The 18,819-nt window shown below is 46.4% G+C and overlaps 1 protein-coding gene across 6 annotated transcripts in view; it reads left to right on the top strand.

Moving 5' to 3' along the window:
* The window catches only part of LOC117878847 (protein unc-13 homolog B), a 206,252-nt gene extending 188,378 nt beyond the window's left edge, over window positions 1–17,874 (top strand). For 4 of the 6 annotated variants that reach the window (XM_034773439.1, XM_034773442.1, XM_034773444.1 and 1 more), the window contains 5 exons: window positions 5,122–5,202; window positions 5,587–5,734; window positions 12,825–12,917; window positions 14,382–14,541; window positions 15,920–16,205. In XM_034773439.1, coding sequence (XP_034629330.1) covers window positions 5,122–5,202; window positions 5,587–5,734; window positions 12,825–12,917; window positions 14,382–14,541; window positions 15,920–16,205 — 768 coding nt within the window. Of the gene's footprint in view, window positions 1–5,121; window positions 5,203–5,586; window positions 5,735–12,824; window positions 12,918–14,381; window positions 14,542–15,919 lie in introns of all 6 variants that reach the window. The other 2 variants (XM_034773441.1, XM_034773440.1) reach the window with 1 other exon arrangement.
* The last annotated feature ends 945 nt before the right edge of the window (window positions 17,875–18,819 follow it).

Below are 18,819 nucleotides of genomic sequence, written 5' to 3'. Positions count from 1 at the left end.
GGTTTGGCCAAACAGCCCCCTGGCCCAAAGCCAAACTTTTGAAGATGTGCCCGAGGACGGAGCATCAGTTTCAGTCTCTGATCTGTACACTTCCCCCCCCACCCCTTTTTGTGAATCGACTCTCCCACTTCTTTTGTGCTTGGTCCCAGATCATGTCAGATTGCTGAGTCCTCAGCATGGTAGAAGTGAGGTATTCTATCCAATTCTGTTCCCTCCCACCCACCTTCCCCGTCCCTCTTCAGGGACCCTTCTCACAAACAACTCCTCTTGCAGGAGGTGCATTCACTTCTCGCTCTAGGGGCAACAGTTCCTCAGGAGTTCAGGGGCAAGGAGTCCTACTCCCATTATTTCCTCATCCCCAAGGCCAAGGGGGGCTCTGGCCTATCCTGGATCTGCGAGAGCTCAACACATTCATAAGAAAAGTGAAGTTTCACTTGATCTCTCTGGCCGCCATTATTCCTTCCCTGGATCCGGGGGACTGGTACACTGCCCTCAACTTCAAAGATGCGTACGTCCATATATCCATTATCCCGGCCCACAGACTATTCCTCAGGTTCGTGGTCAGTGGCCAGCACTACCAGTTCAGGGTGCTCCCGTTCGGGCTCTCAGCAGCCCCCCCGGGTATTCACCAAGTGTATGGCAGTCGTGACAGCCTTCCTCCGCAAACGCCAGGTGCAAGTGTTCCCATACCTGGATGACTGGCTCGTCCAGGCCGAATCACAAGCACAGGCTGCAGAGCATGTGTCCCTGGCCTGAGCCACAGACTGGGCCTCCTATTGAATGTGCCCAAATGCACACTGGCCCCGATGCAGAGAATAGAGTTCATAGGGGCTCTCTTGGACTCCATGCAGACCAGGGCATTCCTGCCTGAGCTGTGCTTCCAAGCGCTCACGGACATTGTCGAAAACCTTTGCCGGTTTCCCACAACCACGGCCAGAAATTGCATGAAGCTATTGGGGCATATGGCAGCCTGCACATATGTGGTCCAGCACACCAGGTTACGCCTTCGGCCCCTCCAGGCATGGGTGCACAGGCCGGCCAGGGACCCGCTGGACACGATAGTTACCCTCCCCCCTCGCATCCTCGAATCTCTCCACTAGTGGCTGCAGCCAAACCCCAACCTGGTCACGGACACCTCGGTGCTCGGTTGGGGAGCGCACCTGGGCAATATCAGAACCCACGGCCTATGGTCCCATGCAGAACTATCACTGCATATCAACATAAGGGAGCTGAGGACGGTTCGTCTGGCATGCTAAGCATTTCAGGCCAGCTTTCAGGGCGCGTGTGTGTTGGTACGACCTGGCAAAACTTCCAGCCCCTCCGCTTACAGCGCATTACACGAGGTAGCACTCTACGACGCAGGTGTCATCCACAGCGTTCCTGGTGCAGGTCCCTATCCAGGACATATACAAGGCAACAACATGGTCTTCCATCCACACTTTCACATCACACTATACCATTACCCAGCAGGTGAGGGGCGATACAGCCTTTGGCAGGGCAGTCCTGCACTCAACAACCGGGTGAACTCCAACCCCTCCCCACAAGGGAAACTGCTTGGGAGTCACCTATTGGAATGCACACGAAGAAGAAAAAATGGTTACCTACCTCTCGTAAGTGTTGTTCTTTGAGATGTTGCTCATGTCCATTCTAAATCCCTCCCCTCTGTTGGAGTATTCCTGCAAGAAGGAACTGAGCAGGCGGCAGGTCGGCAGGGACCTATATACGCTTCCATAAAGGTGCCACTCCAGGGGTCTCCACCGCCGACCTGACGGGTACCACTAGGGGAAAAACCTTCCGACGATCGTGCACATGGCACGCGCACACCTATTGGAATGGGCATGAGCAACACATCTCGAAGAGTAACAGTTATGAGAGGTAGGGAACTGTTTTTTCTAATAGACAGAGCACTGAATCCAAATGAGCTTTGTCAGAAGAGCAAAGGTTCCAAAGGGGTGTCAGTTCTGCAGGCCTGAGTAGCTGTAATCACTATGTTTAAGACTAAAAGAGAGAGCACGAACGAAAGGCCATGCTGAGCCCCCTCGGCTTCTCTGCCATTTGGCAGGATGCTTAGGAGATCCGAACCACTCCTTGCATTTTTAATACAAAAAGGAAAGGCTAAAGCGCAGGCATGTCTAGTAACTCAGCTGAAAAACTGAAGCTGGCAAACTGGACAACAGTGGTCTCTTGTCCTGTTGATGAATCGAGTCGTGTTTTAGAGTAATGTCACGGTCCGAAAAGTGACCATGAAAATGGCACATTGGTAATATGCATATTTGATTCCCAGGTATCTTCTAAACGTCATCTGCTCGGTTTGCTGAATAGAAACCAGTTTTTCCTGCTGTCTGTGCTTGAGCCCATAGACAGCGTCCATGGAACAGGGAGCTTGCGGGCTGCTCTGTCCCCGTTGTCCCAGAATGGCCAGCTCGGTTCTGACTCCAGATCTGTGTTGCTGATGCTGCTGTCTGAAGCAAGGAAGAATGCAGCTGGCTCTTTCTTGTGCTGATCACAGCCATGCTGGCAGTCAGTGAAATTGTGTTCTCACTTGAAATCTTTTAATGAAGTGTTTTTATTGTGTTTGCAAAGTGCTCCTGGCTTGCAAGGCCACACCTCTTGTACTCTGTTATGGAAGCGATGATGGCTGATGAAAATAAGCTGCGTATGCAGGAGATGAAGATCACAGGCAACTCTTTGACTGCAGATGTTGCGATGCTGAAGCTCTTGGGCTGATAAATCCATGTAACATAGTTAGATATTGCTTACTCTGAAGACCTCCATCTGGAAGCAGACACATGTTACTCCCCAAATGGTCACGTGGACCAAGGTCCGTTTCAGTAGCAGCTCAAACATCAGAGAAGAAGCAGCATTTCAAAGGTTTAGGAGAAAGAAAGACTGATCTCCTAGTATGGGCTCCAAAGGTAGGGAATCTCCCAACTGGCAGACGGACGTAGGAGCCGTTTCAACAGGACTTAGCAGCAGATGAGAGAGCTGCTCTATGTTCTGGAAATACCGCTACCTTGATTAAACAAGCCCAGTCCCAGGATAGGGTAGCCGGGTGCTCTAGACGAATGAGATGCTTATTCTGAGACTGACTGAAGAGAATGCTTTGCCCTCTGTGTACAGGAATGTGAAGCGGCATCAGCTTCAACTGAGCTACTTGCAGCTCATAAGAGAAACTGAAGGAAAACTTCCGGTTCCTTAGCGGAAGAAATGCTGTTCAACACTGGCCTGGAGAAGAGACTGCTGTGGTCTCACTGGGTAGCTCCACACATCGGTGCTGCTCTGGGATGCAGCATTAGAACCTGTTAAAGGGCAAACCAGTAACTGTGTGAATCCTAAACCAGAAGCACCTGCCCCATCCCGGAGCTAGGCATGCAGGCAAAGATTTTCAAATCAGGGGTCTAAAGTTTTGGCTCCTTCCATTTATACTAAAAGACCTGACAAAGTGGGCTGATTTTTTTTTCTTCTTCCCCAAAGCATGGAGCACCCAATAACTACCATGGACTTCAATGGGAGCCACTGGGCACCAGCACTCTTGAAATACAGGCTACCTAGGTCCATCAATGGCTATTAGCCAGGCTGGGCAGGGATGGTGTCTCTAGCCTCAGTTTGCCAGAAGCTGGGAATGGGCGACAGGGGATGGGTCACTTGATGATTCTCTGTTCTGTTCATTTCCTCTGGCATTGGCCACTGTCGGAAGACAGGATACTGGGCTGGATGGATCACTGGTGTGACCCGGTCTGGCCGTTCTTATGTTCTGTATGGACGTAGGAGCCGAACTTTGTTTGAAAATGTGGGCCATATGAATCTAGGCCAGCTGTGCGCACATGTTCAGCGCGAGGGCTGAACGTATTACTTTGCAAAGGTCAAGGGGCCACAATCTATACTGAACTAAAGGAGGAGCCAGGCTCAACCAGATAACAAATGGAACATCAGCCAGGCCAGCCTCTGGAACAAGCACCTGGCAGTAAGAGAACAATACATGTACCTATCTTTGGTCATTATGAAGATTGACTGGGCTCCCATGGCAAATATTAGAAATACAAGACAGGAACAGGTAGGCTACCTCATGGCTCTGTTTGCTATGAAAGGGACACAGTAGCCAGGCAGGCATGTCTCCCTGAAAGGTGTCATGCAGCAGTCAGAGTTCCCAGTGGGAAAATGTCTGGGTTTTGATAGACCCGATACATTCACAAAATGTGTAGTGGCGATATTGTGTGTAATATTGCATTGACTGCTTCTCCTACATATTGACCACGAATGCTGCTGCTACTAAAATTCCAAACCTCTCCGCAGCTCAAATGGCCAAACCACCTGCTGGAGAAAGTCTCCTTCACCTCCCAGAATGTAGAATTTACTCTCCAGACTTACGATGGCCTGAGGCCTAGCCTGCAAAGAGAGGGTGCTTGGCCCGGTGACAGGTCTGCAGGTTGATTGTCTCATGACACTTGACTAGAAATATATTCTATTAACAGTATATTCTAACAGATGGACAATTGGAAAAGGAAGATTTCCAGGGGGATACACAGCACTGATTTTTAGTTGTGGTAGGTCCCAAGATTTCCATATTTTAGGTAATTTTTAGAAGTTTCTAGACTGTATTACTCTTCTTCCTTTGATGATCTGTACTGTTTCACTCGGTACCAAGGCCGTTTGCATGGAGGGTTATGAAAAATACAGTAGGACCAGTACATTTTTTTCCAAAAAATCTCTCAAGCAGTTTTTCTGTCCAAGCTGTGACACACACACAATACGTCACTGTGGGCTGAAGGTTCTGTTAGTAGTAGTTTTGGGGCGAGCTGCATAATTCATGAGTGACAAGCAAATTTGTCATTTAGGGCTTTTCATGACACAGGGCTGCAGAGTACAAGCTTGGATTAAAATGCAAACTGTCGCCATTGTGAGTTTACCTCCTTCCCTCTTGTGCACACAACAGAATTGGAGGAAACCTTTTTTTTATCGGTTGCATCAAAGAATGATTCTGAGAGAGTCCCTATCGCTCTCTTACATAGCTGAATCAGTGCCCCCCGCCCTGTGTGAATCCAGTGCACCTAGCTTTACTGGGGACTCCCTGGCCTTTGCCACTAGCAGTATAGTAACGTTTGATCTGATGGTTCTTTTCAGGATCACATGGTGAAGGAAGAAACTAGAAGTCTCACTCCAAAGCAGTGTGCGGTTCTGGACCTGGCTCTGGATACTATCAAAGTGAGTAACTCCCCGGACGCTGTTCTGGAATGGATCGTGCGTGGCACGTATCTTAGGGAATGATCAGCAATAAGGCACCAGAATGACTCAGGGCTACCAAGTATGTGGCATAAACCCACTTCTGAAGAGGTGCCCAGTTAAACACCTACATGGCACTCAGGTCAATAGTACTGTGGAGCCAGCATATCAAGGGGCCTGAGTGATTGTAGAGTCAGGATCTGACACACAGGTGGGGGAGCTGTCGGGGTGAACAATCAGCCACTGCTGCAAAAAATGCTTCACAAAGGTTTCAGCTCCCTCTGCTCTCGGAGGGGCTGCCAGCAGCTTGTCTGTTGCTGGTGGCAGTTTTCCTTTTATGTTGTTGCTTTTACTCTTTGCTCTTAGCAATATTTCCATGCTGGTGGGAACGGTCTAAAGAAAACCTTCTTGGAGAAGAGCCCAGACCTGCAGTCGCTCCGCTATGCGCTGTCCCTCTACACTCAGACCACAGACACTCTCATCAAAACCTTTGTCCAGACACAGACAGCTCAGGGTAAGGCTCTTTTCTGTCATCAGGAGAGTTGACTAAAGCTCTCCAGTGTGGTGTTAATTGTCATGGCTTGCACTACTGGTTTGCAGCGTCTTTGGCAGTCACGCTCCTGGAAACATGACAGTTTCAGAGCTGCTATTTGCTGGGGTTTTCCTGCTCAATGTTTACATCTTGAGGGAACAGAAATATGTGCAAATTTAACTCCTGGAGGTTTTCTTGCCTGATGCTAATTTCACAGCCAAGCTCCTGGCACTAAGGTTGGTAAGTGATTTGGGGGAAGTGAAATTTGGCGTTATTGTACTGGGAGTTGTACTGTTTTGTGGAAGGTGATTCCAAGCAGGTATCAACCCAGAAGCGGACCACACGTAGGTCATAGGCCACTCACCAGCAGCCCAGGCAGTTCTGACTAATCCTGGTTGATAGCAATGCTGAGAGTCACAAGGAGGAGGGCACTCCACTACAAGAATAATGATGCTGAAGGTCTTGCTTTGTGCCTAGCCAGTATAGGATATATGCTACCTAGATTATTACGTATCTTTATTGCTGGAGGGAAAGACACAGCAGTAGCACAAGTTATTTACTACGCTGCTGTGATGGCCCACTGGGAGTTCTGTGGAAGCCAGGGTAACACTGCCACATTGTCACCCAGTACTAATGTGACTAATGATTTGTCGCTGTAGATCTCTCAGCTGTTCAGAAGCAGTGGTCTCCTCGTTTCTGCACAGAATAGTATCAGTCCATAGCCAGAGGACGTTCATTGGCCACCTGTGTGGTTTTAGAGTAGCAGCCATGTTAGTCTGTATCCGCAAAAAGAACAGGAGTACTTGTGGCACCTTAGAGACTAACACATTTATAGAGCATAAGCTTTCGTGGGCTACAGCCCACTTCTTCGGATGCATATAGCTATATGGTGCCACAAGTACTCCTGTTCTTTCTGTGTGGTTTTGTGGTTCTTGCTCATCTCTGGAGAAGGACATGGAAAACCAATGAAACTAACACTAGGCTAAGGTAATATCTTAAGGTTATAGCCTAAGATTTCAGGTTATACCCTGATTTAAATGCAGTCTGTGGGGTGGGACCTCCCATTCCAATGTTGCTGTTAAAAGAAAGTGATGGCTAAAGCCGTGAGAGTCAGACCTGTCTGGGATCTCCATACAGTTCCCTCGCTGCAGGCTGTCCCAAAGAACAAACAATGCAAGCAACTCTGGGGGGTCCCAGGCAGTCTCACCACTTATAGTCCAGTTTCTCCCCACCTCCACCAGTCCTCCAGCAGCCTGGGGTCCCACAGATCATAACATCTGTGCTCTCATGCTGCCTGACTCTGCTACCAAGCATGGGACTGGAATGGAGAAGTGGAAGAAGCTCTTCTAAAACATCTTGTTCACTGCTGTATGGAAGGGGCTAGTCAAAATCTGAATTTTAGAGTATCCACCTCTCTCTGCTTGGAGAACTTGATGACAAAGAGGCAGAAGCAAGAATCCTTTTAAAGTCAAAGTGTCCCTCAGACAGCTTTCTGTGGGACTGAAACACACACAACAAACACCTTTTCTTTTGAGATCTAGAACAGCGGCTCTCAACCTTTCCAAACAACTGTACCCTTCCAGGAGTCTAATTTGTCTTGCGTACCCCCAAGTTTCACCTCACTTAAAAACAACTTGCTTACAAAACCAGACATACAAATACAAAAGTGTCACAGCACCCTATTAGTGACAAATGGCTGACTTTCTCATTTTACCATATAATTATAAAATCAATCCATTGGAATATAAATATTGTACTTACATTTCAGTGTATAGTATATAGAGCAGTATAAACAAATCTTCGTATGAAATTTTAGTTTGTACTGACTTCACTAGTGTTTTTTACATAGCCTGTTGTAAAACTAGACACACATCGAGATGATTTGATGTATCCCCGGGAAGACCTCTGCGTACCCGTGGTTGAGAACCACTGATCTAGAAACACAATGCATGTCCCTGTTTCAAAGTTACCTAAAGAATCAAGCTACTATCATCGTCAAGGAAAACGCTCCTGTATCTCTGCAAAGCAATGGAGACCTCTGGTGGCCAGACAGAGTAAGCACAGCTGTTATCTACGTCAAGATGCCTTTCGCAATGAACTCCAGCGAACAAAATCCTCCAGATGTTGGAGTGAGGGAAATGAGAAGGGACCCATCTTTTTATTAGGTACCCATACATATGGTAAGAGTCAATTTTGTGGCTCAGTCCAACAAGATGTATAACACAGTTGCCAGTTTTGGTTGGACATATTCCTGGAGGTTTCCTTACATAGCATGTTTAATTCCTGGAGACTCCAGGACTGGGAATGGCTGAGCCATTACAAACATTGACTCTATCTCTCCTTGTAAGTATTCTCACACTTCTTATCAACCTGTCTGTACTGGGCTAGCTTGATTATCACTTCAAAAGTTTTTTTTCTCTTACTTAATTGGCCTCTCAGAGTTGGTAAGACAACTCCCACCTGTTCATGCTCTCTGTATGTGTGTATATATATCTCCTCAATATATGTTCCATTCTATATGCATCCGAAGAAGTGGGCTGTAGTCCACGAAAGCTTATGCTCTAATAAATTTGTTAGTCTCTAAGGTGCCACTAGTACTCCTGTTCTTTTTGCGGATACAGACTAACACGGCTTCTACTCTGAAACCTGGAGACTCCAGGAAAATCTTGGAGGGTTGGCTACCCTAAAAATGAACCAGGTTCCTAAATCCCTCTGATTTTGCATTTTATCTACTTTAGCATAGCTTGTCACTGCTGATGCCCTCATCCGTGCCACGTGAAAGCAGATGACTTCACTAAGCCTTATCCCCTGCACATTGTCTGGACATTCCAGGCTGTGGGATAACATTGTGCATTGTCATACCACGCTCAGTTATGCTGACTCGCAATGTTCTGGCTGCACTGATGTGTTGTTAATACAAGAGCAAAGGGACATTCAACTAAACCGGAAAGTGGCAAATTCAAAACTGATGCAAGAAAATACTATTTCACACAGTGCAGCGTTAGCCTGTGGAATTCATTGCCACAAGATATTGAGGCCACGTGTAACAGGATTCAAAAAAAGATTAGACGTTTGTGTGGATAACAGAAATATGTAGAGCGGTTACAGGAACTATTGTTTTTAAAGAGGCTTGAGGGGGATATAAACCGCCAGCTTCAAAGCACAAGCGAAGCGCACTCCTGGGGCGTTAGGAGGGAACTTTCTCTGTGAGGTTATCCCAGAACTGGCTTCTGAGAGGTCACTTCTCTGAAGCACTGTTGGAGATGGGACACTGGACTAGGTGGAGCACTGGGCGAATTCAATCTGGCAGTCCCCATGTTGCTGTATCCTGTACCCTAGAGAATTCTCCAGGCTGGGAGCCCTTGAGGACTTCGGGGGAGGGTTTGAGCCAGGCCTTCTGCTGACTGATTTTTTTGTAGCAGCATTGAAGAAACTGTGAACTGGGTCCCCTTTGGCCACAGTTCAGTTCCGGGCCCTGTGCTGGGGTTGGACCTTGCAAACACGTCTAAATAGCCCCAGACTATAGAATGATTTGGAGAACTTGGGCGTGTGTCTAGGAGGCAGAGGGAACAGCACCAGTGTTTAGGGCTGATTCCTGCTTGACAGAGTTCTCTCCAGCTGGGGTTTCCTCTCACGTTCTTAAGGCCTCCCATAGGCTTGTAGGAGGAAATGGCTGAAAAAAGTCAATCCTGTGCTTATGTAACTGTGAGTGAGGTGTCTGCCACCCCTGCTGCACCTCTGAACTGTCGTGCATGGCAGCCTCTGAGGCACTCCAGCCCCCTCTGACTGCAAAGGTTTCGGTAGCACAAAGCTATTCGACTTCCAAGCTAGGACGTTTGAGGATCAGAGCTCTCAGCGTACTTCTGCCAGCAGCACGAATCATGACCTCACCATGCTAACCCAAACAGATTCCCTGGCCTGTAGAAACAGCATCGCTTTACAGCCCTGTGCTGGTGCAGTAGACTGGGTATATTTAGTCTATTAAGAGCTAGAATATTTGACTTCCTCAAGTTGTATTTGTCTAAGTGTCACTGCTAATTGGATTGTAATTCACACTCTTCTCTCTTTGTCCTGCCTGCTCCTCGCCTTTTGAATTCATGACTCAGTGCATGATGGGAAAGGTATTAGGTTTACCGCTAATGAGGACGTTCTTCCTGATAAGGGTATGTTCAAGACTAATGCTGTTACCATAACAACATTAGCCAGCTGCAAACTTCCCTTGCTTTTGGAAACCCGTTCCAGAGACCCACCTCCCTGTAGCTCCCCCTAGAACCTACCCCTTGTGGACTGCTTCCACCCTACAGAGAGCAGAGCCGTGGGCTGTGTGACGCAAGGAGGTGGGGCCTGCCGTGCAGGCTCTGCTGGAGCTTGAGACTAATTCACGGGAATGTACATTCTGCCCTGACAATACAGGGTTAATAAACAGTCTCTTTGCCAGGTGCTACAGTCTGCCCTTATCCTCTGCTCTGCACTACCTATGGCTGTGACACCACTCCTAGATGTGCATGCTCACCAGGCCGGCTCCAGCATTTCTGCCGCCCAAAGCAAAAAAAAAAAGCTGTGATCACGATCGGCGGCGGCAATTGGGGGAAAAAAAATAAAAAAGCCGCGATCGGCGGCGGCAGTTCGGCGGCAGGTCCTTCGCTCCTAGAGGGAGTGAGGGACCTGCCGCCCCCGAATTGCCGCAGGTGCCGCCCCTCTCCCTTGGCCGCCCCAAGCACCTGCTTGTTAAGCTGGTGCCTGGAGCCGGCCCTGATGCTCACGTGCTGCTGAGGCAGGTTCTTCATGGTACATGGTAATGTGTAATGCATACGCGAGGGTAGGGATCAGCTGAAGAGTTTGACTTCGAGAGGGAAGCTAGAAGTCCTGCCACTCGCTTGAATCCTGCTGGGTTTCAGCTCTCCAATTTTTGTATGTTGCCCAAAGCTTTTGTTTTTTAGGTGAAAACGTATCTGTAACATGTTGCACATGTGATTTCAGTGTACGGCCCTCACCCTCACATATCACAAATCTAGCAAGATTTCCATGCCCAAGTTTTAATTCCGTCACCACCACCAAGAAATTAGTAAATAGTGTAGAATGTTTCTGGCCTATTTGCCATCTATTGGATATTCCCAGGGCCTCTGCGTATAAGAGCACTTCAGATAAGAAAGCAGGATCTTCCTATAAAAAGAAACAGAGTTAAGATAGACAAGCCCCAAATCGAATCAGCTTTAAAAATTAATAGGCCAGATTCTGCTCTCACCAGTGCAAATCAGGAAGTGGCTCCTTCAGAGTCTGTTGGGTTACATTGGGGTAAATGAAATGCAGATCAGGCCCAATGTAATTTTGGTAAAACATGGTGCGTGCTCCCCAAAACAAGGGCCATAACATTGAAAAATGCCAGCTTCATTGCTGGATAGCTTGCCTGCAGCACAACTCCATCCCTTGGGTTTCTTCCAAAGCAGAGTCATGCATGTCACTCAGTTCCTGTACTCTGAACATCCTCTTGGTTTTTGTGGGCAGGAAGGGCATTGAAATATACAAGGTCCCTCAAGTGCCTGGAGGGCAGGTTTCTTTGTGTTTTTTCTATATATATATATATCAATAAAAATGTCAGTAACCTATCTACTCATCAGAACAATGCTGGAAGAGAGTGAAGGAGCAATGTGATGTGCACATACCAACAAACCAAGGTAGGGTCTAAAATTAGACCCCCCAACCTTGATTGGGTGTTTACATACTGTTCCTTCCTCTCTGTACTTAATCAGTTTCTACTAGTACACAGTCTGGTGATTGGAAGAAGATACAGCCAAGAAAATCCACTCAGCCTGTTCATATCTTAAACGACTGTTTAGAGCTCCCAGGGCATGATAAATAAATTAGAGCCTTCAGGTGCACTCCCAAAAAGAATCCGTTACAGTTCAAGATACATGAACATATGTCAAGTTGCCTTGATCTGCCTGCAATTACTGTCTGTACCACATCATACACACTTCAGGAAATGGCATACATTTGTTTACATCCTCCTCTTTTAAAATGACAGAGTGATTGCTGCCTACAAAATACCCTTCAAGCATTTAAATTCAATCATACATCAGAGCAGTGTTTCTCAACGCTTTTGTGTTGGGGACCCCCTTTGGACTTAAAAAATTGTAACCACCTACCTTAAGCTTGGGGGCTTGGGGCTTCAGCCCTCTTGAGGGCTGAAACATGTAAATTAGCTTTGTGGGGCCCCTGGCAAGTAGCTCTGCTTGCAACCCCCCCAATCCCTCTTGCAACCCCCCCGGGGGTTGCGACCTTGAGGTTGAGAGACACTGCATTAGAGAATTTAACCAAATTGTAAAGCTCATTTGACCTCTGACTCTTCCCCTGGCCTGTTCTATTAAAACATGCTACCTTTTCCTTTATGAAACTCTTTTTTGAAACTACTCACTGGCTAACTGATAAAGGAAAGTTTCTAAGCAGCTTGTAAACTCTTAACTTTCCTCATAGTCTTATGTGGTCTGAAGGGACTCTCCTCTTCCTTGGGGATGGAGGCACTGGGAATTGTAGCTTTTATCCAGTGTGCAGGTACAGAACGCTGTTTGGAAGACTGGACGTGTACTTTGGCTCAGAGCAAATTTAGTATCAATCCTATATCCTTATCCCTTGTTTCCAAACCTTCCCCCACCCCCCCGTTTTCACTAGTTCCATTTGCATGGAGGGAAATGGTGCTTGCCCCGGGTCACAGGAATGCCCACATGTGTGCAATATCTTGATAGGAACTCATTAGCAGATGCTTTCTGTTGGGATCCATTATAGGCTTTCAAGGCACTTCAAAAACCATGCTGTAATCCTTCCTAGTGTGAAATCTTTGCAGTATAATTAGTTTTATAATTTGTTACAAAAAGTTGTAATGTGTGTGGTGTGTGTTTGGCCTACAAATGTGGTGTTGGATTGACCTTTGCATTATCAAACTAGAAGCGTCTGCAAGGAAACTGGTGATGGGCTAACTTACTGCAAATGGGGTATTGTCTTGCCGAGCGCATAAGCTGAAGCTGGGTGCCAATAAACTAATCTTTCTTTCGGTGTTTGTCAATCTTTGCATCAGGTTCTGGAGTGGATGATCCAGTGGGTGACGTGTCCATACAGATCGACCTGTATACGCACCCAGGAACTGGTGAACACAAGGTCACAGTGAAAGGTATAGTAAAGCAGGAAGCACGGCTGGTCCAGCAGGAATGAACTGGTACTGTACAGCGGTGTCCATGCTGTAGGCTGGCATATATCAGTGTATCTGGTTTTGTCCAGTCTGTGGGTAGAGTTAACGATTATTCTAAATGAAGACCAGAACTGGGCTCCCATCTGGAGTACCTAGAGAAACAGCAGCATGATGGCAGTGGTGTCCCAGCTCACCCAGTCACATGGCGATGCATAGTTCTTTCTTGTTTGAAAGTAATTTTGTGGAACACACTCAAGTCAAATACATGGCTCTCATCAGGCCTGCAAATATCCCAGCGAAGTGGTGTGCTCGGCCCAGCAAGGCACAAAATGACAACATTCATTAAGGAACTATTCCATTCACTGAGCCATCCAGAGAGCAGAGTCTGCACACGCTCAGGGATTTTGGGCTCAGTCCTGATGGCCAAATGGGCATGACAGTGATTCGGCTGAGGCTACCTCTTCCTCCTCCCTCTCCTCGGTTACTTTCTCGCTAGCCTATGTTTGCTGCCTTTAATTTGTTTTCTTTATTTCTTCAAATGTATAAAAGTGTCTCTAAGGCCCCCGTCCCACAGAGTAAAACCCACACTGTAACAGGAGGGGTTGCCTATACGTAAATATCCACCATCTCTCCGCACAAAGGCCTGGGGGAAAAGGTGAGTTTTACGGTGCGTCTAGAGAGCCAACACATTTGGCCTTGGTGGCTGGGTGTGGAGGAAGAGTTCTAAGGCGGAGGACCCGTCACAGAGAAAACCTTGCCAGTAGCTGCAGCTCGGGTGCCTCACCACTAGCCATAGTGTCAGAGCACTTTCTTTTCCCCGAGCGACGATTCAAACTCATCCCACATAGGACTCCGAGTTACACCAAGTAGAGAAGTGACAGTAAGAAGGGAATCGTCGTGTTTATAAAAATCAAGAGACCCAAGTGTGTCTGCTCTCCCCAGCTANAGGGAATCGTCGTGTTTATAAAAATCAAGAGACCCAAGTGTGTCTGCTCTCCCCAGCTAAATTCAAGGAGATAGACACGTCAGTGGGAGTCTTGCCCAGGACTGGAATGGCAAAGGGGTGCTGCTGATCAGCATTAAGGTGCATTGTCAGAGCTGTGTTCCTACAGCAGTGTGCATGCCTGCCTGACTTACCTCTGCCGATTGCAAATATTGCCAACCTCTCGCTTTCCCGAGTACAAAATTCCCTCCACAGAACTTTAAATCACGAATAAAAAAGCATGTAATTTGTTCAGTAAAATAATATATCCCAGCCCCGTGTGAGTTCAGGACTGATCTCTTTCAGATCAGAGCCTCTGAACTGAACAGCTGGGAAGCCTTTCACCGGAAGAGTTGTTTTGTGTGATTGTTGTGGATAGCTCAGCATTAAAAAGCTGGCTAGAGCCGTTTGAACAGATGAACCTTTCTGCAGAGGGGGGCTCTGATTTTCTCTCTCTTGTCTAGTTGTGGCAGCCAATGACCTGAAATGGCAAACATCCGGCATGTTCCGCCCGTTCGTTGAAGTCACTATGATTGGACCTCATCAAAGTGACAAGAAAAGAAAGTTCACAACCAAATCAAAGAGCAACAACTGGGCACCCAAATACAACGAAACCTTTCACTTGTGAGTACGAAAGACAGGCCGAGGGTCTGTCTCGGGAAGGACATGCAGAGCTCAGATAACGCATTGCTGCTGAGTGCAATCGAATGACCTGTCAGTGTCAATAGGGTAACCGGAAGCAGCAGGTGTGTCTTAGTCAGGTCCAGTATTCTGGCATGAGGAACCAACTCACCATGAAAGTGCTGAGTGGCTGCTGCTGGAACGCTGATTTCAGGGACAGATGTGTACAATTTATGGCTCATGTAAAGAGCATCTGTCAATTACCTTCAGAAATACCTATATTTGTGTATTGCTGCACATCAGCCTGCTTTAGTATGATCCATTATTTTAATGAGTCATCGCTTTTGTTGGTAGAGTCGAGGCTGAAACTTCCTCATGTGATAGCAAAAGTCTGCCCATTAGTTTCGATCTTTACTAGCCACATGGGACAAGCAGTCCTCCAAACCTGTTTCCAAGGATACCATCTTCTCCTATGGCTAGAAATGCACCGTTCTAAACACTGAATATTGAACTTTTCATTAATACAAAGGGCCCTGCTCTCTGAAGGCCTTACAAACGGGGAAGTAGACTAGTCCTCATTTAACTCCATAGTCAGAATGAGAGGTTAAATATCACTTCCAAAGGATTTTGGAAAAAATGGAGCTTGTCACTTTTTTGCTGCTTTGATTGCAAGGAAGGCTGGAAAAGGGTTTTTCTAAAATGTGGGGAAGAGGATTCTGCTCTTTTTTTAACCTTAAAAATATGAGAAGGTTAAATCTCTGGTTTTGCTGGGGTGCTTGTTGAGGGGGAGTCTTTGGGATATCTATTTTTAGCTCTCACCTTCACTGAATAGGGGCCTCCTTTCTCCAAAATGTCAAGTGGCAAGGGTCTCAACAAAAACAATGGTTTAAACAGGTCTGACTAAAAATCCCTTCTCTTCATAGCTCAAATTTCACTCTCTTGACTCTTGTGACATCATCATTTTACTAGTTCTCCAGTTGTCATAGACTATTCCAGGCTAAACAGGACCTGAATTTCTGATATGAAAAACAAGCAAAAAGGTGAAAACTGGAAGTCAGGTTGTCTTAATCCCTCATAAAGAAACAAAGGATGGCCCCTTTTGTTTTCTTCGCAAAACACCTTTACGATGTTCTGCTTTGATGAAGATTTTCTTTGGAAGTGAAGTTTCTATGGCAGGCTCAGAGCCCTAAAATGTGCACAGGGTGATGGTACATTCCTGTTGTGACAGCTCTGGGAGTTGTTCCCCATGTAATTACCATGACTCTGACTAAATAAATGTGACTGGATAACATTTTTAACAGGATTCCCCTGCTGCAAGGGGATCTAAGGAGACAGTATGCTTTCTGCTTTAATCTGAGTAACTTGTGCCTGTCATTTTCAGCATATTGGGGAATGAAGACGGCCCAGATGCCTATGAGCTCCAAGTCTGTGTGAAGGATTACTGCTTTGCTCGGGAAGATCGAGTCCTGGGGATAGCTGTGATGCAGCTCAGAGATATCGCGGACAAAGGAAGCTGTGCTTGCTGGTGCCCACTAGGGCGTAGGATTCACATGGACGAGACGGGGCTCACGGTCCTGAGGATTCTTTCTCAACGAACCAATGACGAAGTGGCCAGAGAGTTTGTAAAGTTGAAATCGGAGTCCCGCTCCACGGAAGAAGGCACCTGAGCTGAGCTCTGAACATTCCTTCTCTCGTTTTCCTTGTGCCAATATGTGCAAGTGTTCAACCATTTTCTTTTACTAATTACAAAAGGTTTTTCAGTTAGTCGGTGTTAGCTCCAATAGCACGCGTGCCGTACCGGAAACAAATCCACCAATCGGATGTGAATTATTTATTGTTTAGTGTCTGGGTAAGGCATCCTAGAGAATGAGACACACACTTTTATTTAAGATACAAATTGTGCTTTGTACAAAATGGTTTTCTCTCTGGGCTGGGCACACTGGGTGGTGTGGAGATGGAGCACTGTGATTTGATCCTCTGGAATTGGCAGACATGAAATGTCTTCAGAATCAAACATGAAACAAACCACTCAGACATGTTGGGAGGAGAACAATACTTTTGGCTGTTGGAAAAGCGCAGTTGTTCTCCTTACTGTAGAGCTGCCAAAGGATGTTCTTGTGGCGATAATGCCAGTACATGCCAACATGGCACGCGGGCACATCAGCATCAACTTAAAAAATGCTGCATGTTTTTTAGACTATGCAGCTAGAAGGAAGTATGACCAAGATGGTGCTGTCATGAGTGGAGTCAGGACAAGCAAGCCAAAAGCTCAGGTGCCCCAAGCCTTTGCTCAATTGAGAGTTGCAAAGACAGCTAACCAAGAGTAGACCACAGCTGAGCACGCTGTCACTAGTTGGTGCAGCCATATCGCTGTGAACTGAGGGCTGTTGCAGGCTGCTAGATTCCACGAGCCATACTCTGGGCACCTCTGACCCATGGAACAAGCACTATGGTGATGACAAATTAAATGGCTGCTGTATGTTGTTTTTAACTTCAGCGCTGTGCTATTAGTAGGTTTTTGACATGTAGCAAACACAGGGTTTGGGTCTGAGTTGGTGGTTCAATATTTACAAGATTTCAACGGCATTTGTTTCCATGGAGTAGCTGAGGATTCCTTGCTCTGTACCCTGATGCAATGGCCTGTTTGGGGCAGACACAGCATGTGCTCATCAGAAAGAACTCTGTCCAGTCACACAGGTTGGGGAGGGAGAGGGACTCTTCTCTCTTGATCACGAGGTTGCTGTTGGCCGTGCAGAGGATGGTTTGCATAAGTATGACTGTTGGTCATTCTGTGAATTCATGTCACCCTGGGAAATATTTTTGCACTAGATAAAAGGAGTGTCCAATTTGTTTCTTATAAAATGAGAAGTCTTGAGCAAAGATGATTACGGGGACATCAGGATTGGCTTTTAACATATTTCTTAGGTTGGGAGACAAAGATTAGGATTTGTACTTGAGACTTTTCCTTCCTGTTTGCAGCCAAGTGAGCACTGTCACACTCTGAAAATGGAAGGTGGAACAAGCCAGTCCTGGCACATAATGTACTGTAACACTGTCAATAACTGTCAAGGACTACATATTGGGTGATTCCTTTTGTATTTTATTTTCTATTTTTCTCTGACATTTGTACAGCTGTATGATATGAATCTTGTACTTCACAGGCCTGCTTGTAGAGATCTCAGAGACTGCATACCTGCTTTATTGTCTATAGATGTATTATAATAATGATCTTCATAACTCCAAGCGATTGTTATGATTTTTAATCATTGTCTGTGCCATTGTTTTAGGAAATGATGATAGTACAGTCTTTAATAAATTAACTTTTAGCAGCGGTCACTTCTGTGCTTTTGCCTATGACTCCACCTGTTCAAAACTCATTCAGTCTCTTTGGTGCTGCAAGTTCTCAACAAGGTTATAAACTGTAATTGATAAACCCCAAGCAAGATGGAGAGATGCTCTTCCCCTCAGGACTGAAGGGGATAGAAGAGGCTGTATGAGCTTTTCCTCTGTTTATGATGTTTGAAACACAATTCAGTTGAGTGCTCCATGTTGTTTCACTTACGTTATACATTGCGGGTGTCCTCACAGAGACCACTTACCTGATCTGTATCCCCCAGCTGCTTTACTTGCTTGTCTGTTCTCTGGAACCTCAAAGGACCAGAAGAGCGTAGCTACTAACCGTATCAGACGATGGGATCTGGCCTGTTGGAGGTGAATTTTCCCAGCTATCTAGGGCAGTATGCGCCCTATTGTCAAGCTGTGATGTGCATTCATTTGTTAGCTATCTGTTTTCCCTCTTGAGTAATGGCTGCACACACCCTGTAGAGGGCCAACTATTCAAAATAAAAACGGAGGAAAAAGCTGCCTCCCGGGGTCTGATAGCTAACCTCAGTGGCATCACCTTAACCACTTCCAGATTTACCGGAACAAAGCCCAAGAGATGAAAGTCAGCACTCATCACTGTGCTGAGAGAAGGGAGAAGTATTCAAGTGATTTGCAAACTCATCTTCAGTTACTCTGTGCAACTAATCACATCACTCCATGTCACTCAAGCCCAATTTTTTCAGTCTTCCCTCATAGGTCATGTTTTCTAGACCTTTAATCGTTTTTGTTTCTCTTCTCTGGACTTTCTCCAATTTGTCCACATCTTCCCTGAAATGTGGCGCCCATAACTGGAGACAATACTCCAGTTGATGCCTAATTAGTGCGGAGTAGAGCGGAAGAATTACTTCTCATGACTTGCTTACTACACTTCTGCTAAAATATCCCAGAATGTTTGCT

This window comes from Trachemys scripta, chromosome 6 (genome assembly GCF_013100865.1).
Source record: "Trachemys scripta elegans isolate TJP31775 chromosome 6, CAS_Tse_1.0, whole genome shotgun sequence".
In the NCBI taxonomy this organism is placed as follows: domain Eukaryota; kingdom Metazoa; phylum Chordata; order Testudines; family Emydidae; genus Trachemys; species Trachemys scripta.
Note: the sequence above shows the minus strand (reverse complement) of the source record. Positions and strands in the feature narration are given on the sequence as shown.